The sequence below is a fragment of the Carcharodon carcharias genome, chromosome 18, assembly GCF_017639515.1.
Source record: "Carcharodon carcharias isolate sCarCar2 chromosome 18, sCarCar2.pri, whole genome shotgun sequence".
Lineage (NCBI taxonomy): Eukaryota > Metazoa > Chordata > Chondrichthyes > Lamniformes > Lamnidae > Carcharodon > Carcharodon carcharias.
This window is the reverse complement of record NC_054484.1, coordinates 74,202,938-74,217,823: the sequence shown is the minus strand read 5'-3', so window position 1 is coordinate 74,217,823 and position 14,886 is coordinate 74,202,938. Positions and strand designations below refer to the sequence as shown.

Sequence of the window (14,886 nt, the reverse complement as noted above, 5' to 3'; positions counted from 1 at the left end):
CCTCACAATCCTTAGCTTTCCTCTTTCATTGACTATCACATCGTCCTCTTCCTGACAATATATATTCCCTCAGCTCTCCCTCAGTTCATTGCAGAGAGAAAAACTATCACCAGATGCAAATTCAAATATTAATCTATTAACTCACTCATTATATAATGCATACAAAATTAAACTAATTACCATTGTGCATTCCTTTAGTGCCTGCCTTCTGTGTGACTTTAGCTTTCCCATTGCTCCTATTGAGGTGCTACCCCAGCGGCTGCAGCATAAGACGTGGAAAGCTGCTGTCTTTCAGTGGGAGAGACTGCTGATGATGTGGGAGGATGACTTCAAGCAGTTCTTGGCCTAGAGGGCCTGGCTTCAGATGCACCATCTGGGCTGCAGTCTAGCCTGGAACTTTCTTAAAACTTTACCCAGCATTTGTTTCTAATATGCTTTCTTTTAAGGCATTATTGTTGTTTCAACACTTAGAAAAAGGTTTATTATGGTTTTCTTTCCAGGATCAAAGTTTAATGGGAGAAATTTGTATCTGCGCTGTCTGTTGGCGATAGAGGCAGTTAAATAATTTTGGCTGCTGTTGTTTTTGTGTTGTTTTTTGTTGTCATGTCCTATAGATCATGTTGAATGCATGCTGTTATTGTGGTTCAGGAACACAGTGATTTTGGAACATTACTTAATGACTTCAGACTTAAGCTGAAATGAATGTGATATCATTTGGTGGTAACACTGTGTAATTCCATTGCTCATCATATTAACAAAAAGCAACAAAATATTTAATTTGCAAGTTGAACAAATAACTCTTTCATAAATGGTTGGCGACTGGTTGTCTATTCAAGCAGATGGATGTAATTACTTGGCAAAAATTTTAATTCAGAACCCGCCCCAGTAATGAAAGCATAGAAGGAAGATTATTGTAATAATGAATGGGTCATTGGGTTGAGACCTCACATAACCTATCATAATTAGTGTTCCCTTTCTGAGAAAAGAATAAATGTACACTGAGAAACAAATACCTTTAATTTTATTTAATTAAGCAGAATAAAGCAAACTTCAGAGAACTATAGGGTACATGTGAACTACAGCCAAGAATAGGTTTAACAAAATTGTAATCTTCTTCTTCACTTAAACATTCACTTAAATGAGAATACTGCATGAGTAACTATTATATATAAATATACATGCTGGCGGGTGCAAATAATTCAAGGAATGCATGTGGAATTAGCTGTTAACATCAAGCTGTGAATTCTAAAAGATCAGAATTAGAAATCCATTGGGTTTTTAATTTCCCATTAACCACCACAGACTGATATGCAGCAAGATCCCTCTAGAAGTGCACCCATACCTAAAGCCTGGATCCCATTCCAGAATGCCAGCTCTAAGGACAAACTGGACAGAATCCTTCCCTTGACTTAAAGGGGGTAATCACAGTTTTTGTGCCATCATATGCAGCCTACTTATGGCATGTGGACCTGCCCAGTTCCGAATGTTTGGACAGTCCGATTTAATGGGAAGATTATTGTTTCACTGAGGGGATAAGCGGTCCTAGTCTACTCTAAACTGCAGTTTAAAGCAACAACAGTTTTCAGTGAGGTTATTCTTATACAATGTAAGCTATGCTGTCTTCATGCATCCTTAGCAAAGCTGAGTATTCAAGGTCAAGGCTGAGTATTGTATATGTGTATTTGAGTATGCTTTGATGTATTTTTGGGGCAGTGAGGGGGAATGATAATGCTTCCATATCCTTTCTTCAGGAGATATCAAAACTTTGAAATGCACATAACATTGTTTAAAATCTAGAAAGATAACATTATTGAACTGGGTTTGCAGTTCAAGACTATTAATTGAATGGTTTCATGCAGGCAGTTTATTTACATAATACATTTCTGGTTTCAGCAAGAAACTAATAACCACAATGGCTTATTAAAGAAAACAAACTTTGACACTTCAAATCAGTAAAATGGTAGATATCTATATATGAGGAGAGATACTCATACCCAGCTACACTGTCTGGGCACAATGAACATCAGAAGATTGGGTGGCTTGGAGTGCACGTTTGTAAATCAACCTGCCCCATTTTTTTCACTTAAGTTAACAGAGAATTGGGTGGATTCCTTTACAGATGTGTACTGCCTGATTCTCAAATATTCATTGTGCCCATCAATCCAGTGTGCCAGGAAAACCTCCCCTGTGTTTTCTAGTTAAAGGATGATCATGTTTGAACAACAATCATCACATGCCAACTATTTTCATACCAGAAATTACTTTATTTTATCATGGTACTTCTCATACATTCTGCACTTTGTATTTAAAAAAAAAAACTATGCATAGTTTACAGAGCAGAAAAGATTATTTTTAACAGGAGACATCTCAGCTAAATATATCTTTGCTCTCGCGTCGGTTTCAAGGTTCAACTCGTGACTCCTACAGGTTATCATAATCACAGTCATAATCTGTCATCCTGCAGATTACATATTTCCATTGACGGTCCCTGAAAATAATAAGTAAACAGTAAGCAGAGTTATGATGCTGCTTTATTAAAGGAAAAGAACATTTATGTATAACAGAAAAGAAAATAAGTGCTCAAAACACTGGCTAAACATCAGTGTGTCGGCCATTAATAGTTTAGGATCAATCAGTTTAGTTTGCTCTCCCAACACAGTGAAATGCCAGATTTATCTTAAGTTTACCTTTGACCAAATAGGACAGACTTAACCGAAAAAGAAGCCTGTTCAGTGCAGAACTGAAAACTGCTGAAGTCTCAGCAATGTGTGGATTGGTGCTAAACAGGTATAATATGAAAACTGACATGAACCAGGGCTGGTGCTGCACATACTAGTATCAAGTCTATCACCTACTGTAGTACTGTACAGAGAAATCACATATAAGCAACTGCAAGACTGTTGCAGTCCTAGCCTGGAAGTTCTAACTTCAGCCCTTAAGTTGTTCAACAGGCTGCGATGGGTCCAGTAGCCTAATTGAATGGTGTTGAGCTCCCCAATAGTCTAGAGGATAAACACTAGTGCTGTATAGGTGTATTCAGACCATAAGGTCTCAGGTCCAATTCTTGGTCTATGCTGGGTTAACTGGAGAAGAAGGTGAGGTGCTATAGTTATCCCATGTACCCCTTGATTAAAGAGGAGCAAGTGAGTCAGAGCTCCTGTTCCTAATTCATATTCAGTGTGTGAAGGTCAGGTGAGAGTAGCAGCATGCATGATTACTTATGTTCCAGATAACCTGCTTCTCTGTAAGGCAGCCTGCCCTTCTTAAGGGGGAGCTGCACCCATAGAAGAAAGCTGCTGCTTAATGTCTGTAATGGCTGCAGGTAGAAGCTAAATAAATGGAGCACCAGGGAAGAGAGAGGGCTCTGGGATTCATGATATGGTGCTGGAGGCTTTACGCATAGAGGTCAAGAGGGAGTGAGGCCGTGTTTCCTTGGGGGGGCCTGAAGGCCTTCTAGGAGCACCCTCCAAAGGGAGTGTTGGTGGCCTGAGGACCCAGCAGCAATGCCGCAAAATGTTCAATTACCTCATGTCTGTCAAGGTCAGTGAATACACCTTCAAAAGACATTGCATACCCACCTCACCACCAGCCACCAGCAGTCCCGAGCAGTCAGAACTCAAGCCTAACATTCAGATACTGTACTGCACCCTCACTTACCTATCAATGTAGCCAGCTTCACAGCCACCTCTCATAACCTCTATACACCTCCAGTTAATCAGCAGGTACATTACTCAAACACACTGTAACACAATCACTGACATTCTGTCCTCTCACTTGCACAGAAAGTCACTCACAATCACTGAGAGAAGAGCAAAACTGACAGGCACTCCTACATCCCCTGAGGCTGGCGGAGGAGGTGGTGCTCCGCATCTTGGAGTTGGCTGCTGCAGAGCTCATTGCATCTGTTATTGTTGCCGAGAACATTAAGCATGATGACATGTTCCTGCTTTATGTCCCTTCTAAACTCCCACCTCACCCTGATCCTGTGATTCGGCATGAGCAAGCTGCAGATAGTGTGACCGTGGACCTCTTGCTTTCCATCCCAACCCAACTTCCCTCATGCCAACCTTCCCCCACTTCTGATTTTCTGCTTTCAACCACTGCAGCCTCAAAAAGAAGGGCACAGGCAACAACAGATGTCTGACAGAGAAGCACTGGCACTCGGTCTGACACGTAGAGCACAAGTGCAGCCACTGAGCGAAGTTTAGCGGGTAGTGTAGTGTCAGGATGAGCCACCAAACATGAGTGGGCTGCAGCCAGACTAAGGGGAAAGGAGAGTTTATGTGCCAGTTCACCGGAGGTTGAGATGCAAATCAGTTCTGTTACAGCGGACTCAGCTGAGTACCTCAATGAAGCAGCACACAGGAGAATGCTGATGAACATGCACGTTGATTACTTGATCATTGGCAGGTCTGTCAGATTGCCTCTTGACAATGTCAAGGGTTATGCTACAACATGGAGTAGAGCTTGGAATCCATCTTTCTGACTTAGAATGGTCTCCATGCTAGCACTTGAAGATAGTGGCACAGTGGTAATGTTGCTGGATAGTAATCCAGAGGCCCAGGCTAATGTTATGGGGACGTGGGTTCAAATCCCACCATGGCAGCTGGTGGCATTTGAATTCAGTTAATAAATTTGGAATATAAAGTTAGCCTCAGGAATGATGACCATTACGATTGTCATAAAAACCCATCTGGTTTATTAATGTCCTTTAGGGAAGGAAATCTACTGACCTTACCTGGTCTGGCCTATATGTGACTCCAGACCCACACCAATATGGTTGACTCTTAACTTCCCTTTGAATGACCTAGCAAGGTCAGTTCAAAGGCAATTGGGGATGGGCAACAAATGCTGGCCTTGCCAGCGATGCCCACATCCCATGAAAAAATATGTCCCAGCCAAGCCTCTGATAGTCACTTTCTTTCGATCACATACCCACAAGACATTAATGGAGTGGCATCCCTTGCACTTCTTGTACCTCTCCTGATTGAGGATCCTGCAGAGTCACATGCATGTGGTTGATGGTTCCCTGTACAACTGGAATACTACTAGCCTGGTAAAGCCATGCACCCGCCCATGCTGCTTGGTGAGAAAGAAAATTATGAACTCACCTCTCCTCACACAAAGGACTTCCACCATCTCTTGGATGGTGTACTGGGATATGTTCACAATGTCACTTGCTCCTGTCTGGTCGTAAGTTTAGAGTGATGGTAACCTTGATGGCCACTAGCAGTGCGGCCCTTACCCTGGTGTGAGGCTGAAGCAGGTGCCACAGTCCTGTGACCACCTCCTTGGATGGATCTCAGGTGCTTCAGGCATAGTTCCTGGCTGAGGTGAAGGTGGGAGAAATGTCCCAGGAAAATACTTGTGGGTAGGGCCTTTTGTGGAGGGCCTTCCTCTTTCTCCCTTGCTGCAGAGCGTCCCATTTCTGCAGCCTCTGCTCTATTTGCCCATCAGTGTTATGGACCTAGAGACACTGCAACTACAGCCCCCATACTTTTTGCATCTTTTGTGTGAACAAGACACCAAATCCTCCATTACCCTCCCTCTATGGATGCAGCAACACACCCTGCCGAATCCAGTAATTCACCACAACACCTCCAAAACACTCCACAGTGCTTTCACAAACTTTGGTGGCTGGCCCTTTACATACTGTTAGAGGGAGAAGGGGGTGTCCCTTGCGCAGCTGAGCACAATGTTGGGTTGTAAGTGACTAGCACAGCCATTCACTGGACCTGGTTCACGTGGTTCACGTTTCAAAAACGTGCGACAAATCAGGTGGAATGACTGTCCCACATTGAAACCTTCCAGTGCACAGCACCTTTCTCTGCATGGGGTCCATACCGGAAGTAGCCAGAAGCACATTGCAACCATTTTCTGACATCAGAGCTTCCATAGCAACAGCACTAGTGGCATTACAGAGCCTAATTTTGCAGTTGGATAGTTTTTCGCCCTTCGTCTTCAGAAGGTAAGGGGGTAGAAACTCGCCTTGGTTGATGACACAGAATGGCTGTTATTTGATTGGATGCTGTTATACACAGTGCTGGATATTCAGTTCCATTGCAGTCAATGGGATTAAATATCAGGCGCTGTGTATAACAGGCAGCCGATCTGACACTGTTTTGCACCATCACCAAGGGCTCATTCTGGGGCATGGTTCCACAGCATATAGCACCATGCAGCAACCTTGTCGAAATGATCAATTTTGTATCTTGTATGAACCCAGGCCATGAATGTCAGTTGCCTATCTTATCATGGGGAGTCCAATCCTTCCTTCTCCTGACCTTCAATCATGTTTATGTTCTGAACCCTATATAGTGACCAGGATTATGGATCTCGACTAATTTCCTCCTTTATTAGTTTACAAAATACTGACCATTTGTAGCATCCCTGGTACCCAAAATGAAATTAGCTGATTCAGCATTGACGAGAAAAGGAACATGTGACGGTAGAATTTCTGCAGAGTTTTCCTATTTGCCGCCATAACTTTGGCAGAAGTTCGGTAGGAAACAAAGCAACTGACATTGTTCCTCCAGGTTTCTGTCAAAATTATAGCAGGAGATCAGGAGAACATTTTCAGAAATATCTAATAATACCAACCTATGGACACCACTAAAGGTGGTAGAAGCGCCTCTGATGAAGTAGCCATAATATTGAAGCACTAAATGTCCCTCCTCTTGATATTGCTCAGGAACATCAGTTGTCAACCTTCAAAGCACACAAAGAAATAGGTTAGTCCAACAACAACTAATATTTGTATAGAGCCTTTAATATAATGAAACATCCTAAGGCACTCCACTGGAGCATTATAAAACAAGATATGATACTGAGCCACATTAGGAGATTTTAGGCCTGATGACCAAAAGTTTGGTCAAAGAGTAGATTTTAAGAAGTGTCTTAAAAGAGGCAAGCGAGGTAGTGAGGCAGAGAGGTGGAGGGAGGAAATTCCAGAGCTTGGGACCTAGGCACAGCCATCAAGGGTAGAGAAATAATGTTGAGGAATGCACAAGAGGCCAGAATTAAAGGAGCACAGGTCTTCTGGAGGTTTTGGGGCTGGAGGAGATTACAGAGATAGGGATAGTCCAATGTAGAAAAAAATACAGGCAAGTGGATGCTGTCATGGAGAACCAGACAAAGCAAAAGAAAAGCCTCAGATTAGTGAAACATCTGATCCAAACTGTCAAGATCATAAAATGCAAACTTGAAGAAGTTGGCACTTTCCTGTGTCCTAACTGCAAAGTGAAGTTTTAGCTCAGTTCCTAGTTTCACCTCACCACTAGGGAATAAAAAAAACCCATCTGGTCAGTGTGGTACCGATCAAAAGGGGACAATTTCAAATAGCTTCAGATATGTCATTTTATTCAGCCCTCAGTTTTTTTGAGATGCTATGAGTATAGATATGATGATCTTTAGTCTGTTCGTTAGCATTTGCTAACTTTTGATACTGAAAAGATCTTTGTAATTTCAGTGTGCGGAAATTCTACACAACTATAAACAGTTTTTCCTATTTGAATATTTTATTTTAAAAATAGCTATTTAGTCTCACTATATGGAGAGTAATGATTACATTGGAATGATTAGAAGGCAATAATCTAATTGATTATTCAGCTATTACAATTTGAGAATAAAACAAAACTGATTTATAAACATTATTACTACCATAAAATCACTATGAAGTTTTTGTTTTTTACAACATGTATGCACGGTCTGAAATTTTGATTATTTTTTTCATTTCTTTTGTTCTATTTTGTGCTGCAACAGCTTCCAGTGCAGATGTTGACAACCAGTGCACATATAAGGGCATCCATACATCAGTGGGGATGTTTCATTCAAGTGGAGGCTAATACGCTTACTGAGATTAAGTGAGCTCCATGAAGGGGCAATTCAGATTGGACAAGTGACATGGATTCCTGTAAACTCTAATGATTGAAAAGGAATAGATCCCTGCATCTTATGCAGAGAGCTGAAGTAACATTGCATATGGTTGAGTGGTCGATTGAGTAACAATTCCCTCCCAAAGACAGCTAGGGTCTGAATTTTCCAGGTGCATGCGGCAAACTGGTGGCAGAGATGTGCCGTTCAAGGCATGGGTGTCTGCCAGCGTCATGTAAATGAAGTGCCCTTCCAGTGACTCTGAAAAATCCTGCACGGCAGACTGCTTAAATAGGTTTGCTCTTAAGAATTATCACGGTCCAAAGGCAACAGCTTGTCTTGGAATATGGCATAACAACTGATCAGTATTCATCCAATTAAGTGATTACTTCATTCTTCAGATACATGTTAAGGCATCAAAAGTGAGTGAATTGTTTCAAGAAGCCCGATCCAGTCTTCACAGACTAGGAATTGAACCCGGAATTTATGTGGCTTGCTACACAATAGGGGCATTTTCTTTAGATATTTTAGACACTAAAGAGCCTCCATGGTGGGATCTTGAGCTGTACTGGCAAGTTATCCCACGTTTAACATAAGATGTTATTTTGGTGACAGATTTTAAGTGCACACTTGGAGGGGTAGCCTACCCTGTGTGAATTAAGAACAGCATATTGTGAAACTGTACAGCTACGTAATGCCACATTTGTGTGGCGAGTGATGTTGGTGCTTGTGGTTGAGTGTTACATATGGTTGTTGTATCAATTATTTAAAGTGAAATTTACCTTTTTGAAGTATTATTTGCCTGTTAATTCATTTTTAATTTGCATTGGTTCTGATTCATGTTAAAGCAAAGTCTACAAAAAATGGAATCTTGTTGATAATTTCTTCATTTGGGGGTCATTCAGTAAACTTGGTTATTTTGGTTTATGATTTTCCTCGGGAGCCTAATACCAGGGATTAAATCATAGTAATCAACAATTAGACCCAAAATTTCAAGCCAAAATCAACTTTTTAAACAGAAATATCTCAACAGTACTGCACCCACCAAGCACCTGTTTTCACCATTTCCCTGAAATGACTCCAATGTATTTACTGAACCGTCGAAGGATACTTTTTGCTCCAAAAGATTGTTTTAGCATTCTCATTTTCAAAACTAAGATCAGTCTGTCTGACTTTGTGAACTAGAACACAGGCTGTATAGCTAACTGATAAAGACTATTAATTGCCACCAATGTGCGGATTTCTGATACTGAAAGACAGACTAGAAAACCTTCACTGTTCTGTTCAGTTTAACCTTTCTAATGGAAACAATATTTTCTAGCTTGTATCGCTTGGGATAAATAGTGAGACCAGCACATGTAAAATGGCGTTATTTAGACACACTCAGAGGATGAAGCCACAGTGCCACAGAGCCATCTTGCTTCTCAGTATTCACATTTTCAAACAAGCTCCAGGAACAAAAATAATCACTTTTTTATAAATCACAAAATAGGAGAGAGCTTTTTTATTTCATCAACCTGCTGATGAGATTACGAAAACACATGCTTTAAAACATTGAACAATGAGATTAAAGCTTTGTTGGTGCTTATTAATTGAAGGAAGAAAACAAGCATGCTTGATTTTTTTCTTGTTAAAGAGGAATATCGCTCCAAGTGATGGCATTATAACATGGGATGGCAGCATACTCGCTCTTGGTGTCCTAGGGCTAAAATGAGGAATATTAGCCAGGGCTGTCTTTGCTCTTCCATCCCAACAGACACCAGTAACAGGAACCCTGGTTGATTTTTACCCTGCCTCGTCTAAAGGTGTTGAAGCTACTTATGGCAGCTCAATCACTGGTCCAGATAAGAGAGGATCAAGCCTGGGCCATTTCAGAACGCTTCATTCACACTATGCATTTACCCACTAATCAGAGGAGCTAATTCAGTCAATCAGCAAGGGAAATTGGGGCAACCAGTCACTTTCCAGGTTGCTAACCAACAATATTTAAAGGAAGTGAATGGATACAACATGAGGAAAGCATTGTGCTCAGTTATGGTGTTCCTGCTCCATACAGACTGTGTCTAGACCAGATATGATCTCAGTTGCTGTAGCTTATCTATTAAGGTACTTTCTCACTGCTGGTCTCTGATCCATACCATCTTTTTCTTTTCGAGAGTGGGACAGTCATGAGCCCTGTATCTTTGGTTAAAAGTATGGGCTTGACTTGTTCTGTAAATTTCTTCCCTATTTCTAGCCCAACCATAGTCTTCTACTGTAATATTTGGGATTAACTTGTAGGGAAGGAAAGGAAATTGGGTTCTTAGCCTACGGCCCATCGGAATCTCACATGGGGTGAAACCATTCTGTAAAGGTGTAGAGCAAAAACTGAGCAGAACAAGTTCAAAGTTGTCATTCTTCCTTAGGACATCTTTTATAGTATGTACTCCTCTCTCAGCCTCTCCAATGGACTGAGATTACTTCAACCAACTCATGACGTGGACAAATCTATAAGGCACTGCAAGGGATTGGAAACACATATTGGCAAATTGTGGCCCATTGCCACATATGGAAAACATCCTCCTCAAGGAGGTAATAATGGCCTCAGAGGTGAGGCCATGTAGCTATTGCACCTCTATCCAATGGGAATAATAGCCTAATACTATGGGAAATACTTTCCCTTTGAATTCAAACAAGTCCATGCCAAGATATTGCCAAGGCCTGGATGGGAAGGAGGAGGGCCGAAGTAGCTCTTTCTGCTCCTGTCTGTGAATAGCACAGCTGGAGACCATCTCTTCAATAGAGCATGAAATACCTGGCCACCTTACTGACTGCTGTGCCTTGACTCAATGCTTGGCAATACAATGATGTCCTCAGTGAATCTTCTGGAGGATTTCCAGGTGGAGAGCTTGTGGTACTACCAATCATTCATTGTGTACCAAGAGGTCATCTATGACGGTAATGTGGTGGTGTTGTTCAAAGTATTGCCTGAAGACAGGGTTGTTTGGAATATACTGTGGCCATTCATGCAGGCAGTATGTGTGAATCTGAATGCACTCTTCATCCTGCTATTCAGCCCCATGAAATTCTTGAAACTTCTGCTCTGTTGCTGACAAAAATTGTGTAGTTAAGGTCAGAAAGGCTTTAACTTCCTCATTGAGGATTTTATCTTCTTCTCCTGGGTAATTGGTGGGTATCTGTGAAAGAGTGCCAGCCGTAGTCTGGTATTCACCCTGTACACACTCTGTAGTAGTGTCATAACGCATGAGCCTCAGTCGGAATCTTTGACTCCTGAGTGTCAGCTTCATGATTTCTTTTGTGTTCAACAAGATTACTAGCAGGCTATGATAAGGTTCAATCTGAAATTATATGCCCAGGATGTAATTAGAGTATTTTTCACATGCCCAAGTTGCTGTGAGGGTTTTTTTTCCCTATGACAGCATAGAGCTTTTCAGTCTTGGTTAAGGACCTGGATGCATAGTGGACAGGTCTTCTTGTTCCATCACTCTGGACCTGGAATAGCACTGCTCCCAGTCCTGTTGCAGATGCATCCGCTGCTACAATCTTTGGACTTTCAGGATCGTAGAGGACTAGGACCTGTGGGGATGTTAACATCGTTTGATTTCTTGAAATGATTGTTGCTGATGCTCAGTCCAGCACCATGCCAGGTCTTTTTACAACAGTTGTCTGAGGAATTCATTTATCTGGGTTAGGTGAGGTAGGAATTTACCTAGTTGGTTGAACATACCCATAAACCTTTGTAATTTAGTAATATTCCTGGGAGCTGGGAATTCCTTTGTATCTTTTGTCTTCTGTGGGTCTGCACTGATTCCAGTTGCCTGTATAACATAACCCAGGAATTTCATGCTCTATTGAAGAGATGGTCTCCAGCTGTGCTATTCACAGACAGGAGCAGAAAGAGCTACTTCGGCCCTCCTCCTTCCCATCCAGGCCTTGGCAATATCTTGGCATGGACTTGTTTGAATTCAAAGGGAAAGTATTTCCCATAGTATTAGGCTATTATTCCCATTGGTTAGCCTAGAAAACTCACATTTGTCATTGAGTGTCAAATCAGCATCTTGCAGCGTTAGTAAGACTTCTTGGATCTGTTTGTCATGTTCTTCCCTCATTGAACCAAGGATCAAAATATCAGTCCACGTGGCATATGATACCTTCTATGCCCTCTTGTATGTTGGACATTGTCCTTTGGAAAATTTCTGGGGTGAACATGGTGCCAAAGAGCAGACAGTTGTAATAGTACTGTCCAAACGGTGGTATGACAGTGGCTAGGAGTTTTGGCTCCTGGTCCAACGGTAACTGCCAGAACCCACTGTTGGCGTTGAGTTTGGCGAAGATTGTACTTTTCATGAGTTTAGCCAAATTCTCATCTACCGATGCCATAGGATGTATTTCCTATTCCAACACCTCTTTCAGGTGTGTCAGGTCAAAACAGATTCAGATGGAGCCATTTGGTTTTGGAACTGGTACCATACCAGAGCACCACCTGGTTGGTTTATTGTCTGGTGAATGACCCCTTATTGAAGGGTCACCATTATCTCACTCCTGACTCTTTTTAGAAGTGGGTGTGCGACTTTCCTGGGTGTAGATAAATGATTTTTGCATCTGTCTTGAGCATGGTGTGGTACAGTCTTCAATTTACCCAATTTACCTTTCAAGATAGTGGGGAATTCCCTTCTAAATTAATTATCTTTTGCATTTGTTCATTGACTTCATCAACTTTAATGAGCAGTTTCAGAGTTATGCGGACTTTTCTGCATAACATATAATGTTTCTGAATTCTGTGTAACACATAATATTTCATAAATTTCCTTATCTTTTGTACTTTGGTTGCATCAAGTTGATCTTTAACATTTAGCTTGATACCCCCTGGACCTTGGAGTTGAATAGAGGAAGGTGACAGAGTTATTTTGTTCGGCCATGAAGCTCTGTCAGATAAAACTGAGACTACAGCTCCTGTATCAAATTTAAATTCAGTAGGGTGTCCATTGGCTTCAATGTTAGCACTCCAATATTGGCATTTATTTTCCTTTATTTCTCCTAGGAAGGTGATTTCCTGGTTGTCAGGCTCTCGATTGTCTTGATTGGATGATCCTTTAACAGATTTCTCCTTCTGTCTTGAAAACACAAATTTCCTGGAACGGCAGGCCACTTTAAAATGGCCTATCTTGCCACACCCATGACACTGCACAGTTCAAGCAGGGCATTCTTCGGACCTATGGACTTTCTTCCAGCCAAAGTGGGGACATTGAAAAATGGCATTTGGCGCCTTCTCAGGGAATTTCAATGGTTGCTGCCTTTCTATACTTTCAGTTTTATAATCCAGAAAATGAACAACTTCATCAGGCTGTTCCTGTGGGATTTCTGTCGCATCTCTTACAAAGGCTCTATTCTGCCTGCTCTCCTTGACCTGTCTGGCCAGTTATACAGCTTCACTTAAAGTTAAATCTTCCTGAGATTGTAAAACTGTCAGATAGGTTTTCACCTAAAACACCTACGACTATTGGATAAAACAAAAACAGAATTACCTGGAAAAACTCAGCAGGTCTGGCAGCATCGGCGGAGAAGAAAAGAGTTGACGTTTCGAGTCCTCATGACCCTTCAACAGAACTAGGTGAATCCAAGGAAGGGGTGATATATAAGCTGGATTAAGGTGTGTGTGGGGGGGTTTGGGTTGGGGGAGAGAAGTGGAGGGGGGTGGTGTGGTTGTAGGGACAAACAAGCAGTGATAGAAGCAGATCATCAAAAGATGTCACAGACAACAGAACAAAAGAACACATAGGTGTTAAAGTTGGTGATATAACTAAATGAATGCTAATTAAGAATGGATGGTAGGGCACTCAAGGTATAGCTCTAGTGGGGGTGGGGGGGAGCATAAAAGATTTAAAAATATTTAAAAATAATGGAAATAGGTGGGAAAAGAAAAATCTATATAATTTATTGGAAAAAACAAAAGGAAGGGGGAAGAAACAGAAAGGGGGTGGGGATGGGGGAGGGAGCTCAAGACCTAAAGTTGTTGAATTCAATATTCAGTCCGGAAGGCTGTAAAGTGCCTAGTCGGAAGATGAGGTGTTGTTCCTCCAGTTTGCGTTGGGCTTCACTGGAACAATGCAGCAAGCCAAGGACAGACATGTGGGCAAGAGAGCAGAGTGGAATGTTAAAATGGCAAGCGACAGGGAGGTTTGGGTCATTCTTGCGGACAGACCGCAGGTGTTCTGCAAAGTGGTCGCCCAGTTTACGTTTGGTCTCTCCAATGTAGAGGAGACCACATTGGGAGCAACGAATGCAGTAGACTAAGTTGGGGTAAATGCAAGTGAAATGCTGCTTCACTTGAAAGGAGTGTTTGGGCCCTTGGACGGTGAGGAGAGAGGAAGTGAAGGGGCAGGTGTTACATCTTTTGCGTGGGCATGGGGTGGTGCCATAGGTTGAGGAGTAGGGGGTGATGGAGGAGTGGACCAGGGTGTCCCAGAGGGAACGATCCCTACGGAATGCCGACAGTGGGGGTGAAGGGAAGATGTGTTTGGTGGTGGCATCATGCTGGAGTTGGCGGAAATGGCGCAGAATGATCCTTTGAATGCGGAGGCTGGTGGGGTGATAAGTGAGGGCAAGGGGGACCTATCATGTTTCTAGGAGGGAGGAGAAGGTGTGAGGGCGGATGCACGGTAGATGGGCCTTACACGGTTGAGGGCCCTGTCAACGACCGTGGGTGGAAAACCTCGGTTAAGGAAGAAGGAGAACATGTCAGAGGAACTGTTTTTGAAGGTAGCATCATTGGAACAGATGCGATGGAGGTGAAGGAACTGAGAGAATGGGATGGAGTCCTTACAGGAAGCGGGGTGTGAGGAGCTGTAGTCGAGGTAGCTGTGGGAGTCGGTAGGTTTGTAATGGATATTGGTGGACAGTCTATCACCAGAGATTGAGACAGAGAGGTCAAGGAAGGGAAGGGAAGTGTCAGAGATGGACCACGTGAAAATGATGGAGGGGTGGAAATTGGAAGCAAAATTAATAAATTTTTCC

At 42.3% G+C, this 14,886-nt stretch overlaps 1 protein-coding gene across 1 annotated transcript in view; it reads right to left on the bottom strand.

Annotated features, from left to right (window-relative positions):
• Positions 1–1,004: 1,004 nt before the first annotated feature.
• dpt (dermatopontin) overlaps positions 1,005–14,886 on the bottom strand; it is a 49,404-nt gene continuing 35,522 nt past the window's right edge. The window contains exons 3-4 of the mRNA XM_041210566.1: positions 6,601–6,708; positions 1,005–2,488 (exon numbers count right to left, since the gene is read on the bottom strand). Coding sequence (XP_041066500.1) covers positions 2,422–2,488; positions 6,601–6,708 — 175 coding nt within the window. The 3' untranslated portion in view covers positions 1,005–2,421. The remainder of the gene's footprint in view (positions 2,489–6,600; positions 6,709–14,886) is intronic.